The sequence below is a fragment of the Podarcis pityusensis genome (assembly GCF_964106645.2).
Source record: "Podarcis pityusensis genome assembly, chromosome: 8".
Classification (NCBI taxonomy): domain Eukaryota; kingdom Metazoa; phylum Chordata; class Lepidosauria; order Squamata; family Lacertidae; genus Podarcis; species Podarcis pityusensis.
Window position 1 is genome coordinate 21169512 of NC_138033.1, and position 26767 is coordinate 21196278.

A 26767-nucleotide genomic window follows, 5' to 3' on the forward strand; every position below is an offset into this window, starting at 1 on the left:
TCTTTCCGCCCACGCTCGGGAAGGCCTGGCCGTAGCCGCGCTCCCTCCCTCCCTCCCTCCCTCTTGAGTCGGCGGGGCGGGGCTTGGCAGTCCTCGCCGAGCGCACCTGGGACGCGCCAGACGCCGGCCGGCAGGAGGAGCCTCGCAGTCGCGGCAGGTGCGTCGAAGCGCCGGGGCGGACCGGGAAGAGGCTGCCGGCCTTTGGAGCGCTGCGCTGCGTCGCGCACGGGGTGATTCCTCACAATGCTCGGAATAGGGATCTGCCCAGCCCTGCAGGAGCAGCTGGCCCCACTCAGCTGGGGTGGTGACGTCATTGCTGTCGCCTTGGGGTCGAGGTGGCTGGATCCGTATGACGTCATCTTGCAAGGTGTGCCGCTTGGCCCCCTGCACCGGGGTAAGCGCCCAGCCACGTGCAGCCCAACAGCCGACACCCCGCGAGGTCTTTTCCCTTATTCCTTCTAGGGCTGACCCCTTGATTCAAGAAGTCCACATTGACGAGCCTGCATCGATGGATTTTATTTTATTGCATGGTTATGTTAAGAACTGGTATAGGTAAAGTCTCTGTATAGACACACACATATTTTTAATAACCGAAGAGTATAGGAACCATATGGGTGTGGGCGTGGGCATCAAGTAAATAAATAAAAATACTTAACTGAGAGTAGAAATTGTAGAAAGATTTTGACAGGCTTTTTTGGGCGTCAAAAGAAAGCAATTTAAAACAACTGTTGTTGAGACATTTCATGCTGAATCTGGACGATGACAGGTGGGTGTCCTGCCCCACCCCCTTCAATGTGAATCCTAGCTGTGCCCATGGCCTTATACCAAGTCATGCCATTCATTCATTCATTCATCCAGCTCAGCATTGCCAACACTGGCTGGCAGAGGCTTTCTGGGGTTTCAGGCAGAGGACATACCCAGCCCCACCTGCAGATGCAGAAGACTGAATCTGGGACCTGATACCTTACTATTAAGCCACAGCCCTTCCTGCATAGACATGAATAAAATCTGCATATGGGAAGAGAGAAAAGTTCCAAAGAGAACAGCATTCTTCCTTTGGTTTTGAATAATGCCCACATAGGTTGAGGGTGCAGGTGTTTGTTCAAAAGTACCACTTCTTCTTAGGTGGCACTTTTCCTCTCTGCAGTTTTTTATAAATACGTTTCCCCCCTCGTTTTTAACCATTTCAGAAAACTTTAAAAGTTTGCACATTGTCAGTTGATCAGTACATTAATCTGGAGGCCATATTTGGGGTCCTCTCCAAGTCTGTGGTTTTATATCCGTAGGATGGGATTCTGGAGAGAGGGAGGGAGACAAGTGGTCAATCCAGTCTCTAGCCAAGTGTTAAGTATCCCTTTGCATGAGTACAGGGGATGGTTGCCACAGAAATTACAAGCTGGAAGTGCTTCAGGAGGGTGGTCTAAAGGGGGCAGGAAGTAGAGAACAATAGACCTGTGGTCAGTCTTGTCCTGAACTGGGAAGAGACCAAGAAGCATGACTTGCTTTCTGTGCTGGATCCAAAGATATGGCTTGCAGTGGGGAGCAAGACCGTTAGAAGAGTTGATGCCGTGAGCCCTTCCATCTTCTGTTCAGCCTGTATATGGCATGGCATGGAGAACACAGCTGGAGAAAAGTTTTATACTCCTCGAATAACACTAGACTTCATGGACATCTAAGGAGGCTGAACGTTGGAAGATGCAGGACAGATAAAATCAAGTACCTTCTGCAGAGCATAGTTAAATGATGGCACTCACTCCCATGGGAAGCAGCGATGGCCATCAATTTGGATCACTTTAAAAGAGCACTAGACAATTCAATGAGGATAAGGCTATCAGTGGTTACTTTCTGCTATGGCCGTATTCCACCTCCACTTAATACCAGTTGCTGAGAATCACAGGTGGGCAGAGTGCTGTTGAGCTCAGGCAGTGGCGGAGCTTCATGCTCTGGCACCGGGGGGGGGGGGGCAGAGAGCAGGAGGGGGCGTGGCTGGCGTAAATGAATACATATGAATGAATTTTATTACTACGGTCACAGACCAGTTCCAGCTCACTTACAATATCAGGAAAATCGTAAAACACAACAGGAATAAATTGAATTGGGTATAACAGAGACAATACAGATATAGCAGTTAAAAATATATATAAAATCTTGATCACTAAAACATAACCTAAAATTGTCATTTAAAACCTTAATCATTTTGGTAGTACAGCTTGTTCCCTGAGTTTTATGACAGTCGCACAGAATTTGGCCACCCTTAGCGTGATCTCTGGATCCTTCTCCTTTACCAGGAGTTTTAGACATTGAAGTTCAGACCCATTTGGAGATTTTTGTGGCTGGCGTGTGTCCCGGGGGTGTGGCGCGTGTCCTGGGGGTGTGGTGTGCATCCTAGGGGTGTGGCACGTTGCCTGCGGGGGCGTGACGCCCAGCACAGGCGGGGGGCAGCCACGATGGCACCCCATCGAGATTGTGCTGCCGGGGGCGGTGCGCTCCCCCCGCCCCCCTCTTCCTCTGCCAGTGAGCTCAGGCCCCGCTTATGTGCTTCCCATAGGTTGTCCACTGTAAGAACAGGATGCTGGAATAGGTGGACCATTGGCCTGATCCAGCAGGCTGTTTTTATGTTTTCATGTTCTCAGCAGATGGCTCAGTTGGTTAGAACATGGTGCTGATAATGCCAAGGTTGCAGGTTCGATACCCATATGGGACAGCTGCATATTCCTGCATTACAGTGGCACCTCTAGTTGCGGACACGATCCATTCCAGGGTGCCGTTCACAACATGAAAAGCCGCAACGTGAAGCAAATGCAACAAGAGGTATGACTGTATGGGGAGTTGGACTAGGGGTCCCTCCCCACTCTACATTCTATGATTCAGTGTTGATCTCCCATAATGCAGCATGGAGGAGGATAGGCAGGAGACTAGGATTGGTTGGCTTTGCCCGTCATTGGCTCTGACTCCACCTACTGTTGACCTCTTTGCCTTCTGCCCTACCAGCCACAATAGGCACCAACAGCCACTGCACAACGCTGGTTGCAGAGCCATGGGATTAGGCGCTTATGGTACTTTTTATTGCATCCCCCCTCCCCCACCCAGTGTGTTGTAATAAAGAGGAAGGCTTACAGCATTGAACTGGAATAGATCTGGCAGTAACCAAATGAAAGGCAGAATCTCAGGCCGGGTTGGCCGAGAGAGAAAAGTGAGAGTTTAAGTCAATGTGAGATGTAAAACAAAAGCATAGAAAAGGGATGCCATTGACTCTGGTGGTGGTCCTCATCTCGCCTCCCGCACAGAGTTTTTTCCCCGCCGCCACCTCCCATCACGTCCCAAAGGGAGATTGTTCCAGTGTTGATCCAACACAGCCCCCAAACAGCCAAGCTGCTAAGTGAATTCTGCTTAGCTGCTGAGGTCTATATTTAGATCCCTGTGAAAGGGGTTAGCGAGTTGCCTGGAGCCAGCAGAGCATCTAAGGATGTCAGTGTAACAGCAGTTAGGGATGAAAAATAACCAGGAGCTTTAAGTAAATCCTTTGGACTGAGCAGGGCTGGGGGAGGGAGCAGGAGAGAGAGTGAAAGCAGCCTCTGATTACAGATGGGAACTTCGCTGGAGCTTCGCCTGCGAATTGGCACCTCCTCTGTGCTGGAAAAGAGGGCAGCATGCCACATAATTTCATGGCTGGATCTGTGGGTGGTGGGTGCTGGCAGATGGGGGGATGGACGTTTTGCAGAAAGAGAGCTCCAGCAGCCCCCATCCTGTTACCCCGCTCAGTTTGCACAGTTTAGATCAGATTTTATATGGCTTTTGCCTGGTTTTATCCACGTTGTATGGCTGACTTTGATGCCGACTGCTTAGAGATAATTGTGATTAAGTGGCATGTGCATTGCCTAAATAAATAAAACAGCTGAAAGTGCTAAGATTGGCTGGTACTGCCTGTCGTTGGCTCTGACTCCCCCTACTGTTGGTCTTTCTGCCTTTTGCCCTATGAGTCCCAAAGGGCACCAACCACAACTGCTCAAACTGAACCCCACTATTGCAGTCATCGAGAAAAAAAGAATGCTCTCCAGGTCTTAGGCTGCTCCCTGTGATTACCAGTGGGAGAGCTACTGTGATCTAGCCTTCAGGCATGGACTACAGAGACCTAGGTTCAGATTCCCATTCGGCACCAAAGGTCACTATATGCCTGGCCTGTGTGTCACAGAGCTGTCAGGCAAAGAATGCCCAGAGTGAGGAATTAACTATTCATTGACAAAAGTACACTTGTGTAAGTTACGGAAAGGCATGTCCACCAATCCAATGTCCCTCAGCTACCCATAGATGAGAACTTGATGAGGCAGTTGCTGCAACAGAGAGGCCCTGCCCCTGACCTCAGCTTATGTATCTCCCCCACCCAGGCTACACACGAGTAGGTGAAGACACTGTCTGTGTGTAACCTGCTTCTGCTCCTCTCTCTTCCATCCTTGCTTGGTCCTGGGAGGCAGGGGCAGAAGGAGGAGGTGTGAAAGCCCTTGACCCTACACCAGCCTGACCTCTCTCTCTGTCTCTCCTCCTGTACCTGTTCTTTCCAGCCCTGCAGCTTCTCCTGCCTCTGACTCTCATCTCCTTGCAGTAACAGATCACTGATCCCTTCTTCTTCCAAGACAGTCTTCAACCCCCTTTCTCTCAGTGCCCACACACTCTCGGTATCCAGCCACCACTGCTCACTGTCCAGTCAGTCCCTGACACTATCCTTACATCTTAGCTTAGCCTACTTAACAGGGTTGTTGTGAGAAGACCATGCGCAGATGGTACCATGCATGCCACCTTGAGTTAATCATAGAATTGTAGAGTTGGAAGGGGCCTCCAGAGTCACCTAAGTCCAACCCCCTGTAATGCAGGAATCTCAGCTAAAGCATCCATGACAGATGGCCATCCAACCTCTGCCTAAAAACCTGCAATGATATTTTTAGGAAAGTCGGGAAGAGTAGTAAGAAATGGCACTGCCATCAGATTCCAGGGATGGAGAAGGATTAAATCCTATTTGGAAAAGTGAATCCATTGGGATGCATCTGAAGTTGTGTTTGTTTTCTGTTTTTAATGTTCTCATTTTTATAATAATTAAAATACATGCCACAGCTACCACCACTGTCAATACTATATATAGCTGGTGTGAACTAACACTTAAAAATGCAAGAACAGAGAGACCAAGGAAAGAAATAGCACAATTCCACCACCGAAGCAACAGACCAGGCTTGGGACCACATGGCCCCGTAGGTCATGTTGCACTACAACTCCCATCATCCCTGGCTGCTGATTAGGTTGGCTGGGACTGATGGGAATTGGAGTCATCTGGAGTGCCACAGCTTCCCTACTCCTGCAATAGACCAAAAGACTAACAAGCTGAAAAGTACTACAACAGATAAACTTCCATCATGCTCAAGCTGCATTGACATCCAGTATTTTAAAAAATGGTATTTTCTTAATGCAGGGAACCTTATATCCAGTACCAGAAATGGCCCTCCAGGCCTTTCTATCTGACCCTCAGGACTCTCCACAGACTGTGCCTTTTCTCCTACCAGCCCTGATCCACAGCCTCCTCCAGTTCTTTAGCCTGGCTGGCACATGCCCTGGAACTGTACAAATGTGTGTTGGGATATGTGTGCAGAAGCCTCTAATTCTGAATGGCTGGACTCCTGAACAAAGATAAGGGGCACATCTGCCCCCCCCCCACAGGCATGTGGCCCTTAGAAGGTTGCCCACAAAGGATTTCAGCCCTCGGGCTGAATCTTGAACAGCAGCCATTTCAATACAGGACCTTGCAAGATCACCTTCTTTTTTTTTTTTTTAAATGGTATTTATTGAAGTTTCACATGAAAAGAGACATCTTAGTAAAAAAAAAAAAGAAATTTGAAAATAAAAAGAGAAGTACACCATACAAAATACAGAAAAAAGAAAGAAAAAACAGTTAAAAACCATTCCATCTTTTCATCACAACTTTTACATTTACTTATTTCCCGGACCTCCTCATACCTCCCTCTTTTGTATTCCAATTCAATTTGTTTGTCCAGCAATTCCTTTCCCTCCTTTTTAATCCCAATCCTTAATCTTAATATAATGTAACATTAACTTTTGACCTATTAAAAGCCAATTTTCCATTTCTTTTAACTTTTTTAATCCTAATCCTTAATCTTGATCTATATATAACTTTAAAGCCTGTATAGCTAGAAGCCACTTAATTTCAATCCAACATCACTCTAACATTCTTTAATTTTGCAATATTTCTGTAAGTAATCTTTGAATTTCTTCCAATCTTCTTCCACCGACTCTGCAAGATCACCTTCTAAGGAACATCAACCTTAACAAGCCTGACCAGAAGCAAGCATTAGATGATGGCATTTCTACCACACAGGATAGGGCCTTTCTGTTGTTGGCACTAGGAAAGGCTTTTAACTGTGAAAAGGAACAGCCTAAAAGTGTACCCTGAAGAGATGGGGCTATAGGACCAGCTATGTACTCCTTTTATTTCAGCTTAGATCTTGCTGAAACAATGCCTTTTCTGACCATTGTCTCTCTCTGGCCTCACACTAGCATCCTGGCTGGACAGCTCTTAATAGCCTTGTCCTGGAGATTTCACCTAGTCGTGCTGGACAGCTCCACTGCCTCCAGTCACCCAGTTCCAGCGTTGGTGAGAATGGGGCACTGCACTTAACAGTTACTTTGTACCAGTGTAGGGTCCTGCATTCCTCAGGATTCCTTATTAGTGTTCTGCTCCAAGCAGCTGGAAGACTGAAGATCCTAGGCAAGACATGGTGCAGCCAGGACTGACCATTCCACATGACGCACAAACCGAAGCTATTTTAGAATGTTGCTTCAGCAACATGTAACCTCAGGCTGAGCCTTAAATAAGGCTGCAGCTCAGTCTGGGTGATTTGCTTGACCACCTACTGAAAGAAACTCTTCTGGATGAAAAGGCTTAGCCTGTTTCATCAGCCATGGACTCTGGCAGTGCAAAGGAGAGCATTTAGTTAGAAAACCACAAGAGGTGAGCTATCTTTTTGTCCCCTTTAAGACTTTCCCTACTTTAGTACTAGGTCTTCATTTGGTTGACTGGGGGCCATAAAGGGATACACACACAAATGCACACAATCATCTAAGATGGATTGCATCCCAGTTTTAGGGTTTTCTCTCTCTTTTCTCATAAAACAACCCCTACAAAAACCTAAATACAACTAAATGGCAATGAGGAGAGAGAAAAAGAGGGAGGGACCCAAAGTGGGTCCTGTCTTGGCTATGGCAGAGTCTGGAGGAAGCAAGGTAGAGCGCCCAGCAGGGACAACGGACCAACAAGCAGAGACAGAGTAGCAACTGGTCAAGAACCAGACTCTGGAAACAAGAGTGGTCAGAGACAGCTTCAGAACCCTGGACAGGTCCCATGAAAGAGACAATTTTGTCCAACAAGAGCTGGGTTCTTGCATTCTTCCCCAGCTTGGTTACCTTTCCCAGGCTCTGCCCTATTGCTGAAGAATGCAGATACTTGAAGGGGTGGTCCTCTGGCTTGACTCTTGTCACATCTCTGCTAAGTCTTCAGTTGTGCACAGACTCAGTAGTACAGGAGGCCCTTGGGATCCTTGTGGAGGGGTCTCCAGTTCAGAAGGTCCCTAGCTGCTGGACAGGGTCTAGATTCAGATTTACACTTGCTGCCCTGGGGCCCTGAGACCTTGAGCCTTAGAGTGAAAACCAGGGCTGCCATTTGATAGACGAATGCAGCTGTAGGCGGAGGTGAAATAGGGAGCAGTTGGGTGGGCAGAGCTGCAAGCCAGCCTGCAGCCCTCAGGTGTATTGGGAGTTGATGTGCCATCAACTAGCGTGGGAGAAAGGTTCAAGTGGCTACCAGTTAGCTAAGTTCAAACTGTACTGGTGTACAAACCCCTATACAGCTTTGGAACGGGATACCTAAAAGATGATCTCACTCATTATACACTCATTATACACTCAACCAATCACTGCTGGAAAGGGCCTCCTGCAGATACCATCTCATCAGGAGGTCCATTCTGTATGATGTAGGAATCAGCACTTTCGCACAGTGGCACTTACCCCTTAGAACACCTCCCCAATACACATCAGACAGCCCTGCTCACACTGCACAGTTAAAGCAGCATCATACCAGTTTAAGTAGGCATGGCTTCTCCCAAAGACTTATAGGAGCTCTAGTTTGTTAAGCGTGCTGAGACTTGTTAGGGGACTCCCACATTCTCTTCCCACAGCTAAAATATTCAGAGTGGCATAACAATCAATCACTCTTCCCAGTGAACTCTGCGAATTGTAGCTCTGTGGGGGGAATAGGGGCCTCCTAACAACTCTCAGCAGGGATGCAGGTGGCACTGTGGTCTAAACCACAGAGCCTAGGGCTTGCCGATCAGAAGGTCGGTGGTTCGAATCCCCACGACGGGGTGAGCTCCTGTTGCTTGATCCCTGCTCCTGCCAACCTAGCAGTTCGAAAGCACATCAAAGTGCAAGTAGATAAATAGGTACCGCTCCGGCAGGAAGGTAAACGGCGTTTCCGTGCGCTGCTCTGGTTCACCAGAAGCGACTTAGTCATGCTGGCCACATGACCCAGAAGCTGTACGCCAGCTCCCTCGGCCAATAAAGCAAGATGAGCGCCGCAAACCCGAGTCGTCCACGACTGGACTGAATGGTCAGGGGTCTCTTTACCTTTTTAATGACTCTCAGCAGCCTTAACAAACTACAGCTCCCATAAGTCTTTGGGGGAAGTCGTGACTGTTAATAATATTATTATTTATACCCTGCCCATCTGGCTGGGTTTCCCCAGCCACTCTGGGCAGCTTACGGCAGATCTAAAAACATAATAACTTTGGCTGCTCCCATTGAAAGGAGCAAAGATGCACAGCAGTAGATTTGCCAACCAGCTTCTCTGTGAAAATAACTGGGAAATAGGGATGATGATGGTGAAGATGGTGATAATATCTCTTCATCCTTCCCTGCATTGTAGGGCATTGGACTAGATGACCCGCAGGGTACTTTCCAACTCTACAAATCTATGATTCTGTGATTTTCTACTTCAATCCCTGAGCAACAGGTCATCAAGGTTGTTACTGTTGTTGTTGTTACTAGTACTACTACCACCATTATTTGAACAAAAATCTACAGACACAGCAGCCCTCCCCAGCAATAAAGGCAGTAAGGAAAGCTTCAGGGGCAACAAATCATCGCTAACAACCAACCACAAACACCATCATAGCCTGTCAAAAGCCTTGGAAAATAGGTATGGCTGCTGCCATTGGGTTAAAAAAAACTGCCAGAGACAAGCTAATCCACATCCCTGGCAGCTCCAAAATAGCCATGTGTAGAAAGGCAGGCACCAAGTGTTGTGCCAGCTGGGAGGCAGGAAAGCAGGAGGAAGGCAGAATGGTGGGGGGGGGAGAGAGAGAGGGGGGGGGGATTTATACAGGGTGTGTGGGAGAAGCAGAAGCCCTGCTTTCCCTGCTCCTAAACAGTGCAGAAGAGAAAGGAAATGGACCACTGCTAGGCCTGGTTAGCCAGGGGGGAAAGCTGAAATGTATCCAGGTCTCCCCCTTCAAAGCGGTTGGTAGATCCGGCAGGCAAATCAGGCAGCTAGCAGTCTGCTGATACCCAGAGCATCGTGAGAGCGGTTCAGCCAAGGAGAGAGAGGGAGAGAGACACACGGAGAGATGCTTTTGTTGGCCATGGAGACTGTCTGGGCACAGTGAAACCCCTTTCCACAGGCAGATTCTGTTCTCACCCCAATCTCACTGGAGACCACCACAGCGACAGAACCGGCTCTCCATTTCTTAGCAGTCCATCTGGTAAGCGTGCTTGGCTGCTTTGTGCCCTTGATGTGGAGGTGGCTGGATGGTTTGTGGAGGAAAAGAGAAAAAGGGAGGGATCTGGGAGGGAATGGGGGGAGGTGTTACAGGTGGCTTATGATGGGTTCTACTATTCTGGATGTATATATGGATCAGTGCATTATTTATCCATCCAGATAATTGGCGGTTAAAGAAGAAGAAGAGTGTGTGTGTGTGTGTGTGTGTGTGTGTGTGTGTGTGTAGATAGAAAAAGAGAGAGAGAGAGAGCTGGCTTCCGTGGCCAACTATGGGTGTGCAATGCAAAGAAAATAAACTTTCTAAAAAGCAAAAAAAATTGTTCACTTGTCATTTCCATCTTTGAAGCCATGTGTGCATTAGCAGGGTTTTTGTGTGTGACAAATACTCCAAGTGGAATGACTGACATTCTCATTGTGGTGGTAGTGATAAAAGGAGGAGCCCAGCTGAAACCTCGCCAAGCATACGAGCAGATGGCTCTTTACTATAGTTGTCGTCTATTTGCACAAGTCACATAGTGGAGTCACAGTGGTTGTGGATTGCGATATCGGCTTGGCGAGTTTGGGGTGTGTCGGTGAAGCAATCGGAGAGCCTTCCCTACATATGTATTTGGTAGAGAAACATGTCTTCCCAGGTGCTTCGATTGCGCGAAGCCTCGGAAACTGGCTTCTGAAGGTCTCCTGTGATTAGGTGCTTCCTTGCAACATCAGGCTGGAAAGTTGAGGTGAGCAAAGACAGGGGATTGTGGTATCAGAGCTGAAGATGGAATTGGGTGGCATAATTTTGACACAAAGTCCCTGCTATTTTCCAGCATTCATATAAATGGAAAAGACCATCGTCCGGTGGAAGAACATCTGCTTTGCATGCATTCAGTCCCAGGTGCAGTCACAGGCAATTCCAGGTAGGGCTGGAACCCCACCTGAAATCCTGGAGAACTGCTTCCAGTCAATGGACGCAATGCTAAGCAATGGTCTGACTCTGTACAATGTTCCTGAACAGGCAACTGCACCAAGCAATAGCATCATCTCATTTTAATCCTATTTCACACACACAGTCTTTCTCAGTACCTCATTTGGGCTCATGTAATCCAGTACCCAGATCCACCCACTGGTTCAGAATCCCACGTTTCACAAACCACTTGCCCATCGGTGTCCTACATTTGCCCAAATGAAGTCCCACAAACTTTATTCTCCCTCCCTCTCTCTCTCTCTCTCTCTCTCTCCAGCTTTTCAGCCTGAAATTTTCCAGAGCAAACTCTAGTTTCAACAGTGGGAACTAGCACAGGGGGGAGCCAATGTGGTTTCTATGGGCGCCCATACACCCAGAGAGGCCTTTCATGGTGCCCACAGGGCCACCTCTCCCCGCTGAAATTAGTAGCCAATAGAATAGGGAGTGGGAGCTGTGTGTGTTTGGTTGAGGTGTGTATATGGTGCACAGAAGATAGGAACATAGGAATGTGCTTTACACTGAGTCGTACCACTGGTCCATCTAGCTCAGCACTGTCTATAGCAACTAACAGCGACTCTTCAGGGTTTCAGGCAGAGGTCTCTCCCAGTCCTACCTGGAGATGCTGTGGATCGAACCTGTTACCTTCTGCATGCAAAGCAGATGCTCTACCACTGAACCACAGCTCCCATGTTGACTATAGGTTGTCTGCTTTGCAAATTTGCCCGTGGGTCCTAAAAGGATAGCAACTCCTGGTCTAGCAGCATCCCTGTGCTGCATGCTGTGAAAAGGAATTCTTCTCCTCCCCTGCTACTAATCCTCATTAAACCAAGAGAGCCAATTAAACAAGCCACCTCTGAATTTATAACCGCTCTACTTTGGAGCGCAGATAAGATTTCTAGCTTCTCCTTCATGACATGTTAGCTTTCCAAATTCAGGGCGGTGATCTACTTCCAAAAATGTAGTTCCTCAATATGTTTCTGAGGTGTATAAATCGCATAGCAGGTTGACCATCGTGTGTGTGTGTGTGTGTGTGTGTCGTTGTTTCAACAGTGGAAAATAGGTGCACTCTTGTAGCACATATATCCAGGTAAATGTTTGTGTGGGCGCACACATACATATCTTTGTATATAGATAAAAACGTAATGCGGTCATCACGCTGCAGTTTGTGCATCTGCCAAAAGGTGCCCAAACCAACTGCAACATGGTGGCAGGCAGGTATGTGAAGAAGCAGTGCAGGTGGAGAGTGGTTTGGTTAGGTGCAAAGGAAGCAGGGGGAGCAGGTATGTGTGTGTGTGTGTGTGTGTGTGTGTGTGTGCGCGCGCACACACACACACACACACACACACACACACGTGCATTCAGTCAGCATTCAGTGACCCCATTTGTGGGGTGGTAGGAGGTTTGTCCTCTTTGATTTCCTTTCTCTAAGGATTTTTTTTTTTGTCCTTCTGAAAACCTTGGGTTTTCCCCAAGCCTGTTGATATGTAATTTTGTGGGTGTGGATGGTGCTGTTTTGGCTACACAAGTCATGCTGGTTTGGGCTGATGGGAGTTTTCTAAACCATTGCAGGGGGGGAGCATCAGGCTGGGGAAAGCTGGTATGTAGAATATTTGGATCTGTTTATACTTGTTCTGATAACAGCTGTAGGTCAAAACACATGCAGCAACATTTGCTGCCTGGACATGCAATTATGGGGAGAGGGAGGCTGAAAGGTAAGCACTACATTGGCAATTGTATTGCTACTGGCAAATGTAAGAGTCAGTGGGGTGCAGTGGTTGGAGCGCTTGGCTAGAACCTGGGAGACCAGGGTTCAAATTCACATTCCACAATGAAGCTCACTGGGCCACTTTGGACCAGTCACTGCTTCTCAACCTAACCTAACACAGTTGCTGGAGGGGGGGGGGGGAGAGAAATGGGGAGGGGCAGAGACATGCATGCCACCTTGAGCTGCCTGGAAGAAAAGTAGGCTATAAATGAGGGCTGTGTGCCAAATCTGGTGAAAATGCACACCAAATCAGGCCAAATAATGATCTCCCAGAGTTAGGTTGCACTAAAAGGAGAGATCTGGTGTTGTCAGAGAGGAAGGAGAGACATGTAGCTCCAGAGATGCAGCAAACCCCAGCAGGATTTAATTCTCCCCTCACCAACTGGTTTAAGTAGGTTGCAATCCTGCTGTTTCCAGGGTGCTTCTTCTCCAGTAGGTTCCTCAGTGGCAGGAAGAAAACCCCAGAAGGATTAAAATGCTTCTGACTACAGGAAATTCCTTCACAAGTTAGGGATGCGGGTGGCACTGTGGTCTAGACCACTGAGACTCTTGGGCTTGCCAATTGGAAGGTCAGCGGTTCGAATCCGCATGACGGGGTGAGCTCCCGCTGCTCTGTCCCAGCTCCTGGCAACCTAGCAGTTTCAAAGCATAACAATGCAAGTAGATAAATAGGTACCACTGTGGCGGGAAGGTAAACAGTGCTTCCGTGCGCTCTGGCACTCATCACGGTGTCCCGTTGCACCACAAGTGGTTTAGTCATGCTGGCCACATGACCCAGAAAGCTGTCTGTGGACAAACACCGGCTCCCTTGGCCTGAAAGTGAGATGAGTGCTGCAACCCCGTGGTCACCTTTGCCTGGACATAACTGTCCAGAGGTCCTTTGCCCTTTTTTCCCCCTTTACTCCTTCACAAGCACCTTCTCCAAAGGGAAGGCATTTGCAAAGCAGCTCCCAGCAGGACTGAACCCTCCTGCTTGCAGGGTGGTTCAGGGGAAGAGGAAAACAGTGCCTCCTTCTCCCATGTCAGCAGGGGGAGGGGGACAGCTTATTTGCTCCTGCCCCAGGCCTTGCTTTCTGTTTATAGCAGGGGTGGGGAACCTGTGGTTTTCCAGATAGTGTTGGACTCCAACTCCCATCATCCCTGACCATTGTCCATGCTGGCTGGGGCTAATGGGAGTTAGAGTCCAACAACACGTAGAGGAACACAGGTTCCCCCATGCCTATTTATCTATTTAGGCAATGCATGTGCAACGTAATCACAATTGTCTCTTAAGTGGGGTCCATCAAACTCAACAATACAGTAAAGATAAAATTGGTTGAAATTATAAAATCATAGTTTATTCTTTTAGAAATTTGAGGCATCGGGGCTGAAACATGAAGAATTCTCAGATAGAGATATAGATATAGATGATATAGGTATAGATATATAGATAATACACACACACACACACACACACTGTGTGTGTGTGTGTGTGTGTGTGTGTGTATGTGTGTGTATAGATGGATGGATGGATAGATAGATAGATAGATAGATAGATATAGATATAGATAATTATGGCATTCCCAACCCCAGAAAAGGCAAAATAGAGAAAAAGTAATTCTAGTAAGAATAACAATAATGGGAGCCATCCTTTGCAAACAGGATCAGTGGGAGCATATGCTACATGGCCTCTTTAAAGCTTAAATTGGCTCTAAGAGCTGAGTCACATACGCCTGGGTACCAGTGGAACTTTTGTCACCTTGATTAGTCAATATTTTGACAGTTCTCATGTTTGGCTGAGAGTTATCTCCTCCATTAGAAAGCCTTGTGTTTGAGGTGCAAATTTCAACAGTGGCAACTCATCTGTGATGGCTCATTTGCTCGCCATGAAACGTAATGAGTGTGTGTGTGTGCTGACCTTAAGAGTCACAAAGTACATGGGATTCCTCCAGTTTTACAGAGTGCACTCCAGTTCATGAGTCCAATGGTTTGGGGGAGAAAAGCTGAATAGTCATCTTTTTTGGGGGGGGGGGGAGATGTCACTGTTTCACCAGGGTGAGCATTTCCAGCCAAGAGGCTTACTAGAGAACAATGTTGTAGAGAAAACTCATGATGTGTGGTTGCTATCGAAGATCAGAAGAGCATGCTGGGTAATTTTGGTCAGGTGGCTCCATTTATCCTGTTCTGCTGAGGCTTGGGGCCCACAAGAGAAATGGTGGTGATGGATCCCAGGTCAGCTCAAGTCAGGGGCACATCAACAATCAGCTAATAAAGTGCTTTTCAACCAGTGTGACGTGGCACCCTGGGGTGCCTTGAATGGTGGGCAGGGGTGCTGCAGGCAACACTGGCCTCTGTCCCTCTTTCTCTCCCTCCTCTCATGCCTTCTTGTGTCTCTGCCTCCCAAAGTCTTGCACAGCTATTTATTGCAGTAGCCCTAGCTATAAGCCCCACAGATGAATAGTGCCTCTGGGAAGCACCTCTCTTTGGGGCTGGGGGCAGGCTGAGGGAACACTCCACAAGGGAGGATGTATGAAAAGGGGTGAGGGGCTGCCAGCTCTGCAGGGAAGAGGTGACATAACTGGGCTCCTGAGCCCCACAGGGATGCGGCAGAAACTCCATGTACAGCAGAACGGCTTGGCTCCTGAACAAATCAGCTCCCGAAAGCCGCAAACCCGGAAGTGGGTGTTCCAGTTTGCAAACGTTTTTCGGAAGCCGAACATCCGATGCAGTTTCCGTGACTTCCGATTGAGAGTAGGAAGCTCCTGCAGCCAATTGGAAGCTGCGCCTTGATTCTCAAACGGTTTCAGGAGTCGAATGGACTCCTGGAACAGATTAAGTTAGAGAACCAAGGTACCACTGTAGTTAGTCAAGGGAGCCATGGGCTCAAAAAGGCTGAAAACCTCTGAGCTATTGGAATGTGCTTAGTTTTGCCATGGCCTGATGCATAGGTGCCATCTCATGCCGAAGATTGTGGTTCAACGAAAGGCTTCAACTTTGCCCATTTACTTTGGGAGGAGGGTGCCCAGTACCCACAAATATATTATCGTGGGTGCCAAAGCACCCCCAACCCCCTGAAGTTGGCTCCAGTGGCCTGATGACTGTAGTAACACAGAGGTGAGCTTTTCCCTGATGGCTCCAGTGTTGTGGAATGCCCTCCCTGCTGAAATACGAGCAGCGCCATCAGTGTTGGCATTCTGCCGGCTCCTCAAGACACACCTCTGGGCAAGCAGTCCCCTGAACTGAACTTGTCTTTTTATTGTTTTAACTGTTTCTTAATTTTTTTAATTGTTTCAATGTTTTTGTGTACTTTAATTATGGATCAGAGTTGTGAACGGCTTAGAAACCATTTTATCTTCTGCATAGGATTTAATTGAATATAATCCAAAAGCTCTAAGAACAATAAAATAAAATCAACAAACTCTGAAACAATAAAAACCACCCATACAGACTCTCAAAACAGTTACATCATATATTGAATTGATCTTCCGTAAATGACTGGGTTACACCTCAGAGGGAAATTCCCTAAACAAAACTGTTTTCAGTCTGCGCCTGAACATCATCACACTAGGCACCGGTCTGATTTCAGCTGGCAATTGATTCCAGAGAGCTGGAGCTGCAACACTAAAAGTCCAGTTTCTGGTACAGGCTAAGCACACCTCTGGGGCATTTGTTACTCTCAGCAGTGCTCCATTTGAGGAGTGCAGCTGCTGGGAAGGGATATAGCAGGAAAGGACCTTAAATGCTAAAAGCAAAACCTTGACTTGTGCCTGCTAGCATCTTGGCAGGCAGATCAGCTCCTTCAGCAGAGGCGTCACACAGTATCAACGGTGTGCCTTAGTCAACAATCTGCTGCATTCTGCAACAGCTCTTTGTTGGAGGATTTTATGCAGACAATAAAGGTCCAACTATTAGGGATGTTGTAGCACAAGTGTGGGGAACCTTTGGCCATCCAGATGTTGCCAAATTGCAACTCCCATCATCCCTTGCCATTGGCCATGCTGGCTGGGCCTGATGGAACTTGCAGCTCAGGGACATCTGCAGGGCCAAAAGGTTCCCCTGCGGTAAGCAATTGCAACCCACATGCTGGGAAGTTAGCACCGCAGCTCTGCTGCCCCAGCAAGCTAGGTAAAGATAAAGGACCCCTGGAGAGTTAAGACCAGTCAAAGGTGACTATGGGGTTGTGGCACACATCTTGCTTTCTGGCCAAGGGAGCCAGCGTTTGTCCATGGACAGCTTTCTGGGTCATGTGGCCAGAATGACTAAACCACTTCCAGAGCGCACTGAAACGCTGTTTACCTTCCAGATAGACAAAGGGTCTGCCCTGGTACAAGTCAGTTCCCTATGTTCCTTTATGGGGGTGGCAGCTTTCAAACTCCCTGCCTTTTGGACCCAGTCGGGATGAGTTTTCCTATTAACAGGAGCAGATCTCCAGAGCAAGGAAATGCTTGTGGTGCTGTTCAGATCTGCATGGCAGGGGATCTAGCTCACTTAACCTTTTTCTACTATCTCGTAGGCATGCCAATAGGGGCCCTTGCCTAACTTGGAACTTCCTGTGTGTCTTTTCAGGGGAAGTATGACTGAGGTGGAGCCTGTGTTAGATTTTGCATCATCTGGGCGCACTGGTCGAAGGAACGCGTTGCCGGATATTCTGGGCTCGCCGTCCGGCGTCACTCCCACTGACTTGCCTATGAAACTGGCGGAAATGTCTCTAAACTCAGGTAGATTTTGGCCTTATTTTCTAACGCTTCCCATGTCAGTGGTAGCTTTGGCCAATGGATCTGCTCCTAACATTCTTCCTCTGTTATACTGGACTTGTTGGTTTGAACGGCCCTAGTACATCCGAAACCTGTTAGAATTCCTGCTCCATGATTGCAGTCATGGGATTGTTGTCTATCACATGACGGTATACGTTTTGACTCCACAGAGTGGGAAGTGAGGGAGACAGGACGTTTATGTTACTGTGTTCCGTGAAGTGGGACTATTGTCCTTTGTTCTTTCTCTTTGCTGTCTGATGCTAGAGAGAGAGGGAGCCATGTTGCACTGCTCCGTGTGTGTTTATATGTAAATAAAGTAGATTAGCCAAAATGCTGAGTTGCTGAGGTCTGTTACGCAAGCTGCGAAGACTCTGTGGATCCCTAAGTGTGCCAATGTCTGTTGGCATCGGTCGCTGTGATGTTCAGGCAGAAAAAAGCTTTTGAAGCTCCTGAACGATCGACCAGGAGGGAGAGAACATGCCAGTCGGGCATGTGTCTCTGCCAGGGTCCTACTCGAGTGTAGGACGAACTCCTGACAAAACCTACTCAGTAATGAGATTGCCGAACCTGCAACTTCTTGCATGCAAACCAAACGGCTTGTGCAAGGACATAAAAATAGCCTGCTGCATGAGGGCAGTGGCTTATCAAGTCCAGCATCCTGATCTTACAGTGCCCAACCAGATGCCTGAGGGAAACCAGTGAGCAGAACATGAGCACACGAGCCCTCTCTCCTTGCATGGTTTCCAGCAGCTGTTATTCAAAAGCATTGAGGCCTACAACTGCGGAGGCAGGGCATAAATATCATGGGTAGTAGCTATTGCTAGTCCCTTCCTTCATGAATTTGTCTAATCCTGTTTTAACGCCATCCAAGTTGGTGGTCATCTGTCAAGGCTCTGCCAAGGCTTCAGGAAAACTATTCCTCCTCCGGTTACAGCAAGAGTAGAGAAAACAAGGAGAGTCCTTTTTAATGAGTTTTATTCCATCCTAATAGGGAGAGACATGGGACGCGGGTGGCGCTGTGGGTTAAACCGCAGAGCCTAGGACTTGCCGATCAGAAGGTCGGCGGTTCGAATCCCCGCGATGGGGTGAGCTCCCGTTCCCCGGTCCCTGCTCCTGCCAACCTAGCAGTTCGAAAGCACGTCAAAGTGCAAGTAGATAAATAGGTACCGCTCCGGCGGGAAGGTAAACGCCGTTTTCGTGCGCTGCTCTCATTCGCCAGAAGTGGCTTAGTCATGCTGGCAACATGACCTGGAAGCTGTACGCTGGCTCCCTCGGCCAAGAAGGCGAGATGAGCGCTGCAACCCCAGAGTCGGCCACAACTGGACCTAATGGTCAGGGGTCCCTTTACCTTTACCTAATAGGGAGAGACAAAAGAAAGCAACAAGCCTTAACAATGGCGTTGCTCCAAACTGGGCTCCTCCTCCCTCCTTCCTGTCAACAGCCCCTTCCCTTACAGTGGCCACTCGTGGTCAAATGCCTTTGAGTCCTTTGTTCCTTACTCCTAATGAATGTCGTGTTCTGGGAGAAGGGGGATCAGAAATATTTTCCAGTGACAACATGTCAGCTGGCTGCCCTGCCCCAGTCCTTCCCCCTCTCCTTCTTCTAACACTGCCCAACTCTTTTGTTCGCCTATCTCTGAGTTGGGACTTCCCTCAGACTCCTCAAACTCCTGCTGTAAATCAAAGCTACATTTCTCTTCTCCCTCAGCGTCAGAAGAAGGGGGCGGGTGATCTCCACCATTCCTCCTCTCTCTCACCCTCTTGAGTCCAATCCCTGACATCATCATTGCCTCCTGGGAGAGCAAATTCCATAGTTTGACTAAGTACAGTATGTCCTAAATCTTCCAGCAACCTAAACCTAGTGTCCTAGACCTTACCATCAAGCTACAACCTTATTCTCCACAGAGATTAATTACGTAATTAAAAATCTGTTTCCACTGCAGTAGATGGTGAGATGCGTGATACAGGTTTTAGCAGGAGCCAAATTGCAGCAGAATAGAAACATCACAGGCCGAGATGGAACCTTGTTCCCTCCTTGCATCTTTCATTGAAATGCACATTTTTTCTGGCTGCTCCTTCGCTGATCTTGTCTCTTTGCTTGACCCTCTTCCCACCTCCCCTCCCCAATCCCAGACAGGTCTCAAGAAATGCAGTCGCCAGCCACAGAGGTGCCCCCACCAGTACCTCAAAGCCCAGAGCTTAAAGATACCACTTAACCCCTCCTTGTGGAGGCATCGGAAGCCACATAGGACATGGAAGGACTTCCCGGTATCAGAAGAGGTTTGCCTGGAGTTGTGTGTGTGTTTGTGTGGGATGACCCAGCAAGGCTGTCTTACATCTCTCGGCATGGACTGACAGAGGAAGACTGGAGGGATTCCACAGCCATCTGTTTTACAAAGATGACGGCAGAACCTTGAAGGGACCATTTTCTTCTGTGGGACTTGAGGGGAGCGAAAGAAAAGGAAATGGAGGGTCTGTTGAAATGCGTAGAGAGCCTAGGAAGCTGCCTTGTATCAACACAGACTATTGGTTCTATCCAGCTCAGTATTGTCAACACTGATTGGCAGCAGCTGTCCAGGGTTTTTGGATGAGCATATTTTTCAGCTGTATCTGGAGATGCTGAGGGTTAAATCTGTGACCTTTGACATGCAAAGCATGTTTTCTGACCCTGAGATAGACCCCCCTTCCCTAACTGTACACTTGCTATCCCTTAGAGGATCCTGAAGGTTATTAAAGGATCCAAGTTGTTCTTTCCTTCTTCTTCTTCAGAGAGTGCATTCTTCACTGTGATTTTTGGGGAAACGACTTATTTATTTGGGATTTGGTGTTGTCGTTTTTTCACCAACAGATCCAGTATTCTTTTTCACACACAAAATGTAAGGGGCAAAATGTGAGATCAGCTTATCCACCATTCCGGTTGATCCCCCACCAAGAGTGCAATTATGTCCTGTATACTTAGGAAATTTCAGTGGTTTGAGGAACAAAATTGCTCCAACCTCTCAAAAAAGGAAAGAAATATAATGGCACTACCAACCTGGTCTTCAAGAAGATGAATTTGGAATTCAAAACATTAAGATGGCAAAACGTCTTGTTGCATCTTAGTAACTACTTGGTTCACGGGCATATATGGGTTGGTGTCTATGTAGAATTTGATGTTGAGCTCATTCTGAAAATATCAGCTTTCTTTACAGGGAAGGACTCAAGTTTCAAGTCCTCATGGTTGTGAAGCAATGCTCACGTTATAGAAATGACAGAAGGGTCTCACCATCTTCCCTTAGGTGACAAACACACAGACACACACCAGCTACTATATTTTGGAAGGTCACAGGGTGGCATTCTGCTAAAATTTGGAGGTGATTATCAGGGTGTGTGACTTCTGTTAGGTGTTCCCTCTCCCTTTTCCTCTATCCTTTGAGTGCTGGAGCAAAGACAGGCTTTAAAAATGTCCAGGCAACGCCTCAGAAACTATTACAATTGCAGGAGGGAGGGTCAGAAAGATTTCCAGTAGTATAGATATTTAAAGCACAGAGTCCATATGGTCCTGATTATGATATAGCTGCCATCCCAGTAATTGGCAGGTAATTACCCTGCCTCCCATTGCATCAGAACAATGGCTTAAACACAAGGGAGTGGAAACATAGACAAAGGATAGAATGGAAATATAGACAAAGGCTGCCCCCCCAAAAGACCTCTTCCTGTTCCCAAAATCCACCACATTGATGAGCTTTCATTCCCACACACCTCTGTTAAGAACATTGGACTGGTTTCTTCCGGGGCAAAGATTATTCAAAAATTCAGAGATGGAACGCACATGTTGTAGAAAAGTGGGTTGCCCCAGTTTCTAGAGTTATAAAGCACTCGTGTTTAGTGAGGATCTGTTCGTGCTAATACTGCTCATTAAACTTCCACCATTCCAACAACTGTCTGGTTTTACTTTCTGGTTTTAATTCCGAAATGTAGCTCAAATCGGAGGTTTTTTAGCTATTCTGCTCTGTGCGTTAGTACCCTAGGGAGGCAGGTCTACACCCAGCATTGGACAGCTCCAGGGTGGGTGACATGGTAAACACCATACAAGTGTCAGAGATAGACTCCAATGGCCCTGCAAAGGGATGTGGGGCTAGAGAGGGTGGCATGGCTCTTCCTTAGGAGCCTCAGTATCAAGCTCTCCAATCCTACGGGAACCCTCCCTCTACATTTCCCACAAACCATATCTGTATCATCCAGCCATGAGAGAAGCACAAATGATCAAGCATCAAAGCCTACGGCCCAAAATGAACTACAGCTTACTAGATAGAAATGCAAAAATGCCTTTGCTTTTATTTAGTGAAGGATTGGGGTACCTCAGGCCCAGGGGTCAAACTAGCCTTCCAGGCCTCTTGAGACTCTCCCTAGGCCACCTGCGCAGGCACAGCCTTTAAGGGAGGATGGAGAGAGATGTGGCCAGATTACCAAGGCAAAGCAGAGTTCCTGTGTTTCTCACATATATATTAGTTTTTTAACATACCATTTTCAACAGTAATTAAACATACTTTTACATCTTATTCAATTTTTTTACTTCCATCAGTCCTGTCTGAAAATGTTCCAATCTAATCTCTTAGGATGCATTTCTTACTTTCCCTATTACATTTAAAACTCATTACCAATATCTCTATCTTTCCACTTTGTAACACTTCATATATTTCTCCTTACAAAACTTCTTGTAGTCCTGCTAGCGTAATTTGTTGGCTACAATTGCTCTTCAACTAGTTCATATATTTCTTCCAATCTTCTGTAAATCTCTGGTCCCGCAGGTTTCAAATCCTTCCTGTCATTTTGTCCAATTCTGCATAGTCCATTAATTTCGTCTGCCATTCTCAGAGTTCCTGTGTTTCCCAGACTTAGCCATCAAGCCTGCAGGAATAGTTCTACAGAGCCATAGTGTCATTCATGGGCCAGAAGTCAGCTTCACCTGCTGAACAGCAGCCTGAAGGGAAAGGAGGCTGGGGCCAGCTAGTTCTCGTCAGTGCCTTCTCCTCCACATCCTTGAAGTCTGATCAGCTGCAGGTGGAGCCACTCCTTCTTCTCCCCCCACCTTCAGGCTGCTGTTTGGCAGGTGAAGCTGACTCCTGGCCCATGACACATACTGATTCCCATGGAACGGTTGTAACTCAGTGGTGGAGCATCTGTTTCGCGTGGTCCTTGGTCTAACCCCTGCCGCCTACAGATAGGACTGGGAGAGACTGCTGTCTGAAATTAGATTACATGAAGCTGGGTGTATGAGAGGCTTGTCTCAGAATAAAGCATTTTACTAGGCTTCCATTGGTTTCAACAGATGAGCTGCAGTACCTTTTCTGGGCGTGACGAGGGTGGCACTGCAGCACAGGACATTGAAGATTAGTAGCTGCTTTCAACTGCAGCTACTTTCAACATGTGGCTCCCACTCACCAAACCAGTACAGTGGTACCTCGAGTTACAGACGCTTCAGGTTACAGACTCCGCTAACCCAGAAATAGTACCTCGGGTTAAGAACAGTTTCAGGTTAAGAACGGACCTCCAGAATGAATTAAGTTCTTAACCCAAGGTACCACTGTAATAGTCTCCAGGTGTAGTTGGACTCCAACTCCCATCAGCCCCAGACAGCATGATCAATATAATCAGCAGTCTCTCCTCCCACCCACAGCCAAGGTTTGGGCCAATTCCAAACCACCTTGGTCAAGCAATGTCCAAGAGGACAATGTGCTGAGCAAGGAAATAGTTTGGTCAGTAGTACAAATGCCCTTTGACTTCCTTCCAGTGCCCCTCATTACCTTGTTACCAGCCACTTCAACTGCGGTTCAAGCTGGTCACGTTGTGTAATCATTTTGTTCAAGTGGGCAGGGATGTTAAAAAGTAACTATGCCAGAAGAGGCAGAAGAAAGCATTTGGAAGGAGAGCTCTGCACAAACCGGAATTTGCAGAGTGAGCTTCACTATGGAACACAACGGCATCGGAACCTGTTGAACACCAGCCTACACAATTAGCAATCCTATACAAATCGGAAATTCAGTTCCTCAAGGAGAAATCCTTATGTAGTCCAAACTCATGAACAAGGGATAATGGAGGGGGGGTATAAGATAAATAAAGGGAAGTGCGTTCAGTGGTCACAGAATGCTGGCTGGCTGTTGGAGGAAGAGGAATGGAAAATCTGGGGAGGGGAGAACGGAATAGAATGGTGTATTATGGAATAAGATATGGCTGGCTGTCACCCTGAAAAGCAGCACTTCATGCTGCAACATTGTGTTGCGGGTTTCAGTTTTTATAGACTGGCGGAGAGTACTTGCCACTACCTGGGGTAGTTAAAGAAAACAAACCAAAAAATCTCATTTTTAAATGGGTAGTATGATTTGTGAGTTTTGGCCCACCATGCCAAAAAGTGGGTGAAATCATGCCAAAGGCATGATTTGGTCTTGATTCAAAAATGGCTCCTGGCATCCAAACTACGATAAAGCGGCTGTTCTTACCTCAGGAACTCTTGGACAAACCTATGCCAAAAAATGGTTGAAGTCATGTTTTGGTCCGCCATCTTGATTCAAAATGGCACCCGCCTTTCAAATATCAACAAAGACTGCCGCCCCCACCTCAGGAACCCTCGTGCCAAGTTTGACGAAAATATATCAAGGATCCATAGGGAACAGAGAGGTGGACAGACAGACAGACACGCCTCTTGCCAAAATATATAGCAGATGGGCGTTGCAGCTGGTTACAAGGTCCGAATCTAACACAGGCAGACAAGAATTTAAAAGGTCAGTGGTAGATGACATGGGCACAGCTAGGCCTCCAAACCTGGAGAAGCAGTTATGTAGTGCCTGCAAAGTCTCTCCTGCAGGAAGCAGGGAAATTTTTTGAGCCTGAGGGCCACGTTCACTCATGAACAATCTTCCAGGGGCCACAGTAGTGGGCAGCACCAGAGGTAGCAGTGGGTGCAGCAATGGGTTTTCCTCTCATTTGGTACAGCAGGCCACACCAAAGCTGCAGATTTCTAAACACCCCCACCTCTCCATCATCCATTGTGCCATGCAAGAGACATTACCCCAGTGCTAGCACACAATCCAGCAGGACAGAAGCTCTTGAGGACACTGGCAGAGCAACCCCTGCCAACACGTGGAGCATGCCCCACCAACACCCGAGATCACCCAAGCTTTTTTGGGGAGATTGTGGGCACCCTGGACAGTGTCTTTGGTGCCCTGCAGCCTCGGTGCTGCCCAGTGTACCCCTGCCCCTGCCTTCCTACCCTACTGCTTGTGGAGAAAGGTGGGGAGTCTCCTTAGGCCACACACCTCAAGGCCAGATATGCAAGACACATGGTGTCAGGAGTGTGTGCAGGAGCCAGGCCCTGTGACCAGTAGGGCTTTGCAGGACTGGGGCCTTCCTAAGTTTGTTCAGGAGAGGCAAGGCGCGGCCGCACAGATGAGGCCACTTGGTAACTCACTGCACCTGGTGGCAAGAGCTGGGAAGGGATACAAGGTCAGCATTTCCCTTTGGCTCTTTGCCACAGCAACTCATTTCCTGCCTTTGGCTTCTTGCTTCCTGATCCTCAGACCTTGGCTTCTTGACTCCTTGCTTCTCAACCCTCGGACCCTTGACTTCGTGACTCCCTGCTTCCTGACCCTCAGACCCCTGGCTTCTGGGCTCTCACTCCTGCTCCCACCCCGCCATCTTGCCCCTGGTCCCGACGTCCTCAGCCGGGACTTCGATCACCCGTAGACCGGACCATGATACATGGCCTCTGAACCTTGGGTTCCCCAACTCTATTGGTTATCCAGGTTACCTGGTTGCTGAGGCAGTCACTTCAAGCAGTGCAGCAGGCTGGGGACAGATGAGAGGGTGGCAGATCAAGAAGAAGAGGGGTGTCCTCATGCACCTTTGCCACTTCTCCTTTGGCTGTGAATGCAGCACTATGAGGAACTTGTTGCTGCCCTCCTGGGCAGGGCTCTGAGGCCGGTGGCCCCCCAGGCTGTCTTCAGTCACCTCAGGTCATGGGTTCCCCATGGAGGCCAACACAGGGCAGTGGCAGAGTGCACAGCCCCCAGCCACTGCTCTTCCTGTTTGCCACCCTTGGCCACTGGCTTGGGTGTGCCATTCTCCGCTCAGAGCTCTTGCTGCTTCTCATGAAGCACCCTCATTGAAAGACCTACATTGGCTCCCAGTACGTTTCCGAGCACAATTCAAAGTGTTGGTGCTGACCTTTAAAGCCCTAAATGTCCTCAGCCCAGTATACCTGAAGGAGCGTTTCCACCCCCATCGTTCTGCCCGGACGCTGAGGTCCAGCGCCAAGGGCCTTCTGGCAGTTCCCTCACTGTGAGAAGCAAAGCTACAGGGAACCAGGCAGAGGGCCTTCTCGGTAGTGGCACCCGCCCTGCGGAACGCCCTCCCATCAGATGTCAAGGAAATAAACAACTACCTGACATTTAGAAGGCATCTGAAGGCAGGGAAGTTTTTAACGTGTGACATTTTAATGTATTTTTAATCTTTGTTGGAAGCTGCCCAGAGTGGCTGGGGAAACCCAGCCAGATGGGCGGGGTACAAATAATAAATTATTATTATTATATATGCTTAACAAACTATGATTCCTAGGGTGGGTGCACTATTTTCTGATTTGCCTCAGGTGGCAAAATGTGTTGGGCCGTTCCTGTCTCTGGTGCATTGCAGAAGTTGCAGAACATTAAGGCGAGGCAGACAACTCTAAGCATAATTTTGAGAAAGCTGACATTATTGAATGTAACACAGACCACATTCCATGTGATACTTAGCCCCCCAACACAACTCAGATTTCAGTATCAAAGTCAGATCCAGGAGCCGTTGTTGCTGCTCTTAGTGCTGAGTCAGGTGACTCCAGGCCCAAGGTGAACAGGATGGGCAGTGTTTTTGGGAGCCATGTTGCTCTCTGCAGCTACTAGACAGCATGGCTTGTGCAGGAATCGGTAGCAGTATGGACTGAGGCCACCTGGCATCTCTTTCCACCAGTGGGCCGGGAGCCAGCACTGGGAAAGCAGCCTTTGGCAGGGTCAGCAGGACAGAGTGACCTTGCTGGGAAAGGAACATGCCCTAAATAGTCTGGTGGCATTGCCGAAACCCGTTGAATAAATAATCGCCGTCACTCTTCTGTCCGAAAGAAGATTGTCACATCAGAGACTACCTTCATGGCAACAATTAGTTTCCCACAGTCGGACCAATCCAAAGCTCATGGGATCCGTATGTGCACATCAGAGTCCCTATATGCACAAGCAATAACTCTGAATCAAGGCTGGCTCTGTGTGTGGCCAAGTTGCTCCTGCACCTTTAAGAATTGTGTAGATAAGGGGATTTTAGCCGTTGTAGCTATTAAAGGCGCAGGAGCCCTGTGCTCTTTTGCTTCCAGCCAGCCGAGTGGGGAGAGGCATCAAGCTGAGCACAGTAGAGATAGCAGTGTTCATCTAGAATTGGCAGATTAGCCGGAGGTTAAATTCTGCTGCTTTAGCCGCATGTGCCAGTTCC

General features: G+C 48.0%; 1 protein-coding gene across 1 annotated transcript; it reads left to right on the forward strand.

The window, feature by feature from the left end:
* The first annotated feature begins 89 nt into the window (after positions 1-89).
* LOC308482397 (cAMP-dependent protein kinase inhibitor alpha-like) lies at positions 90-21195 on the forward strand. Its single transcript, XM_081015480.1, has 3 exons — positions 90-157; positions 17089-17240; positions 19409-21195. Exons 2-3 carry the CDS (start codon positions 17096-17098, stop codon positions 19489-19491), a joined length of 228 nt encoding a protein of 75 aa, XP_080871606.1. The 5' UTR covers positions 90-157; positions 17089-17095; the 3' UTR covers positions 19492-21195.
* Positions 21196-26767: the final 5572 nt, after the last annotated feature.

What these genes read in the sequence shown, in the direction of transcription:
- LOC308482397 (XM_081015480.1), top strand. Translation starts at nt 17,096, where the DNA reads ATGACTGAGGTGGAGCCTGTGTTAGATTTTGCATCATCTGGGCGCACT. An exon ending in GGAAATGTCTCTAAACTCAG is followed by an intron (nt 17,241 to 19,408) that starts GTAGATTTTGGC and finishes CCCCAATCCCAG; the next exon opens with ACAGGTCTCAAGAAATGCAG.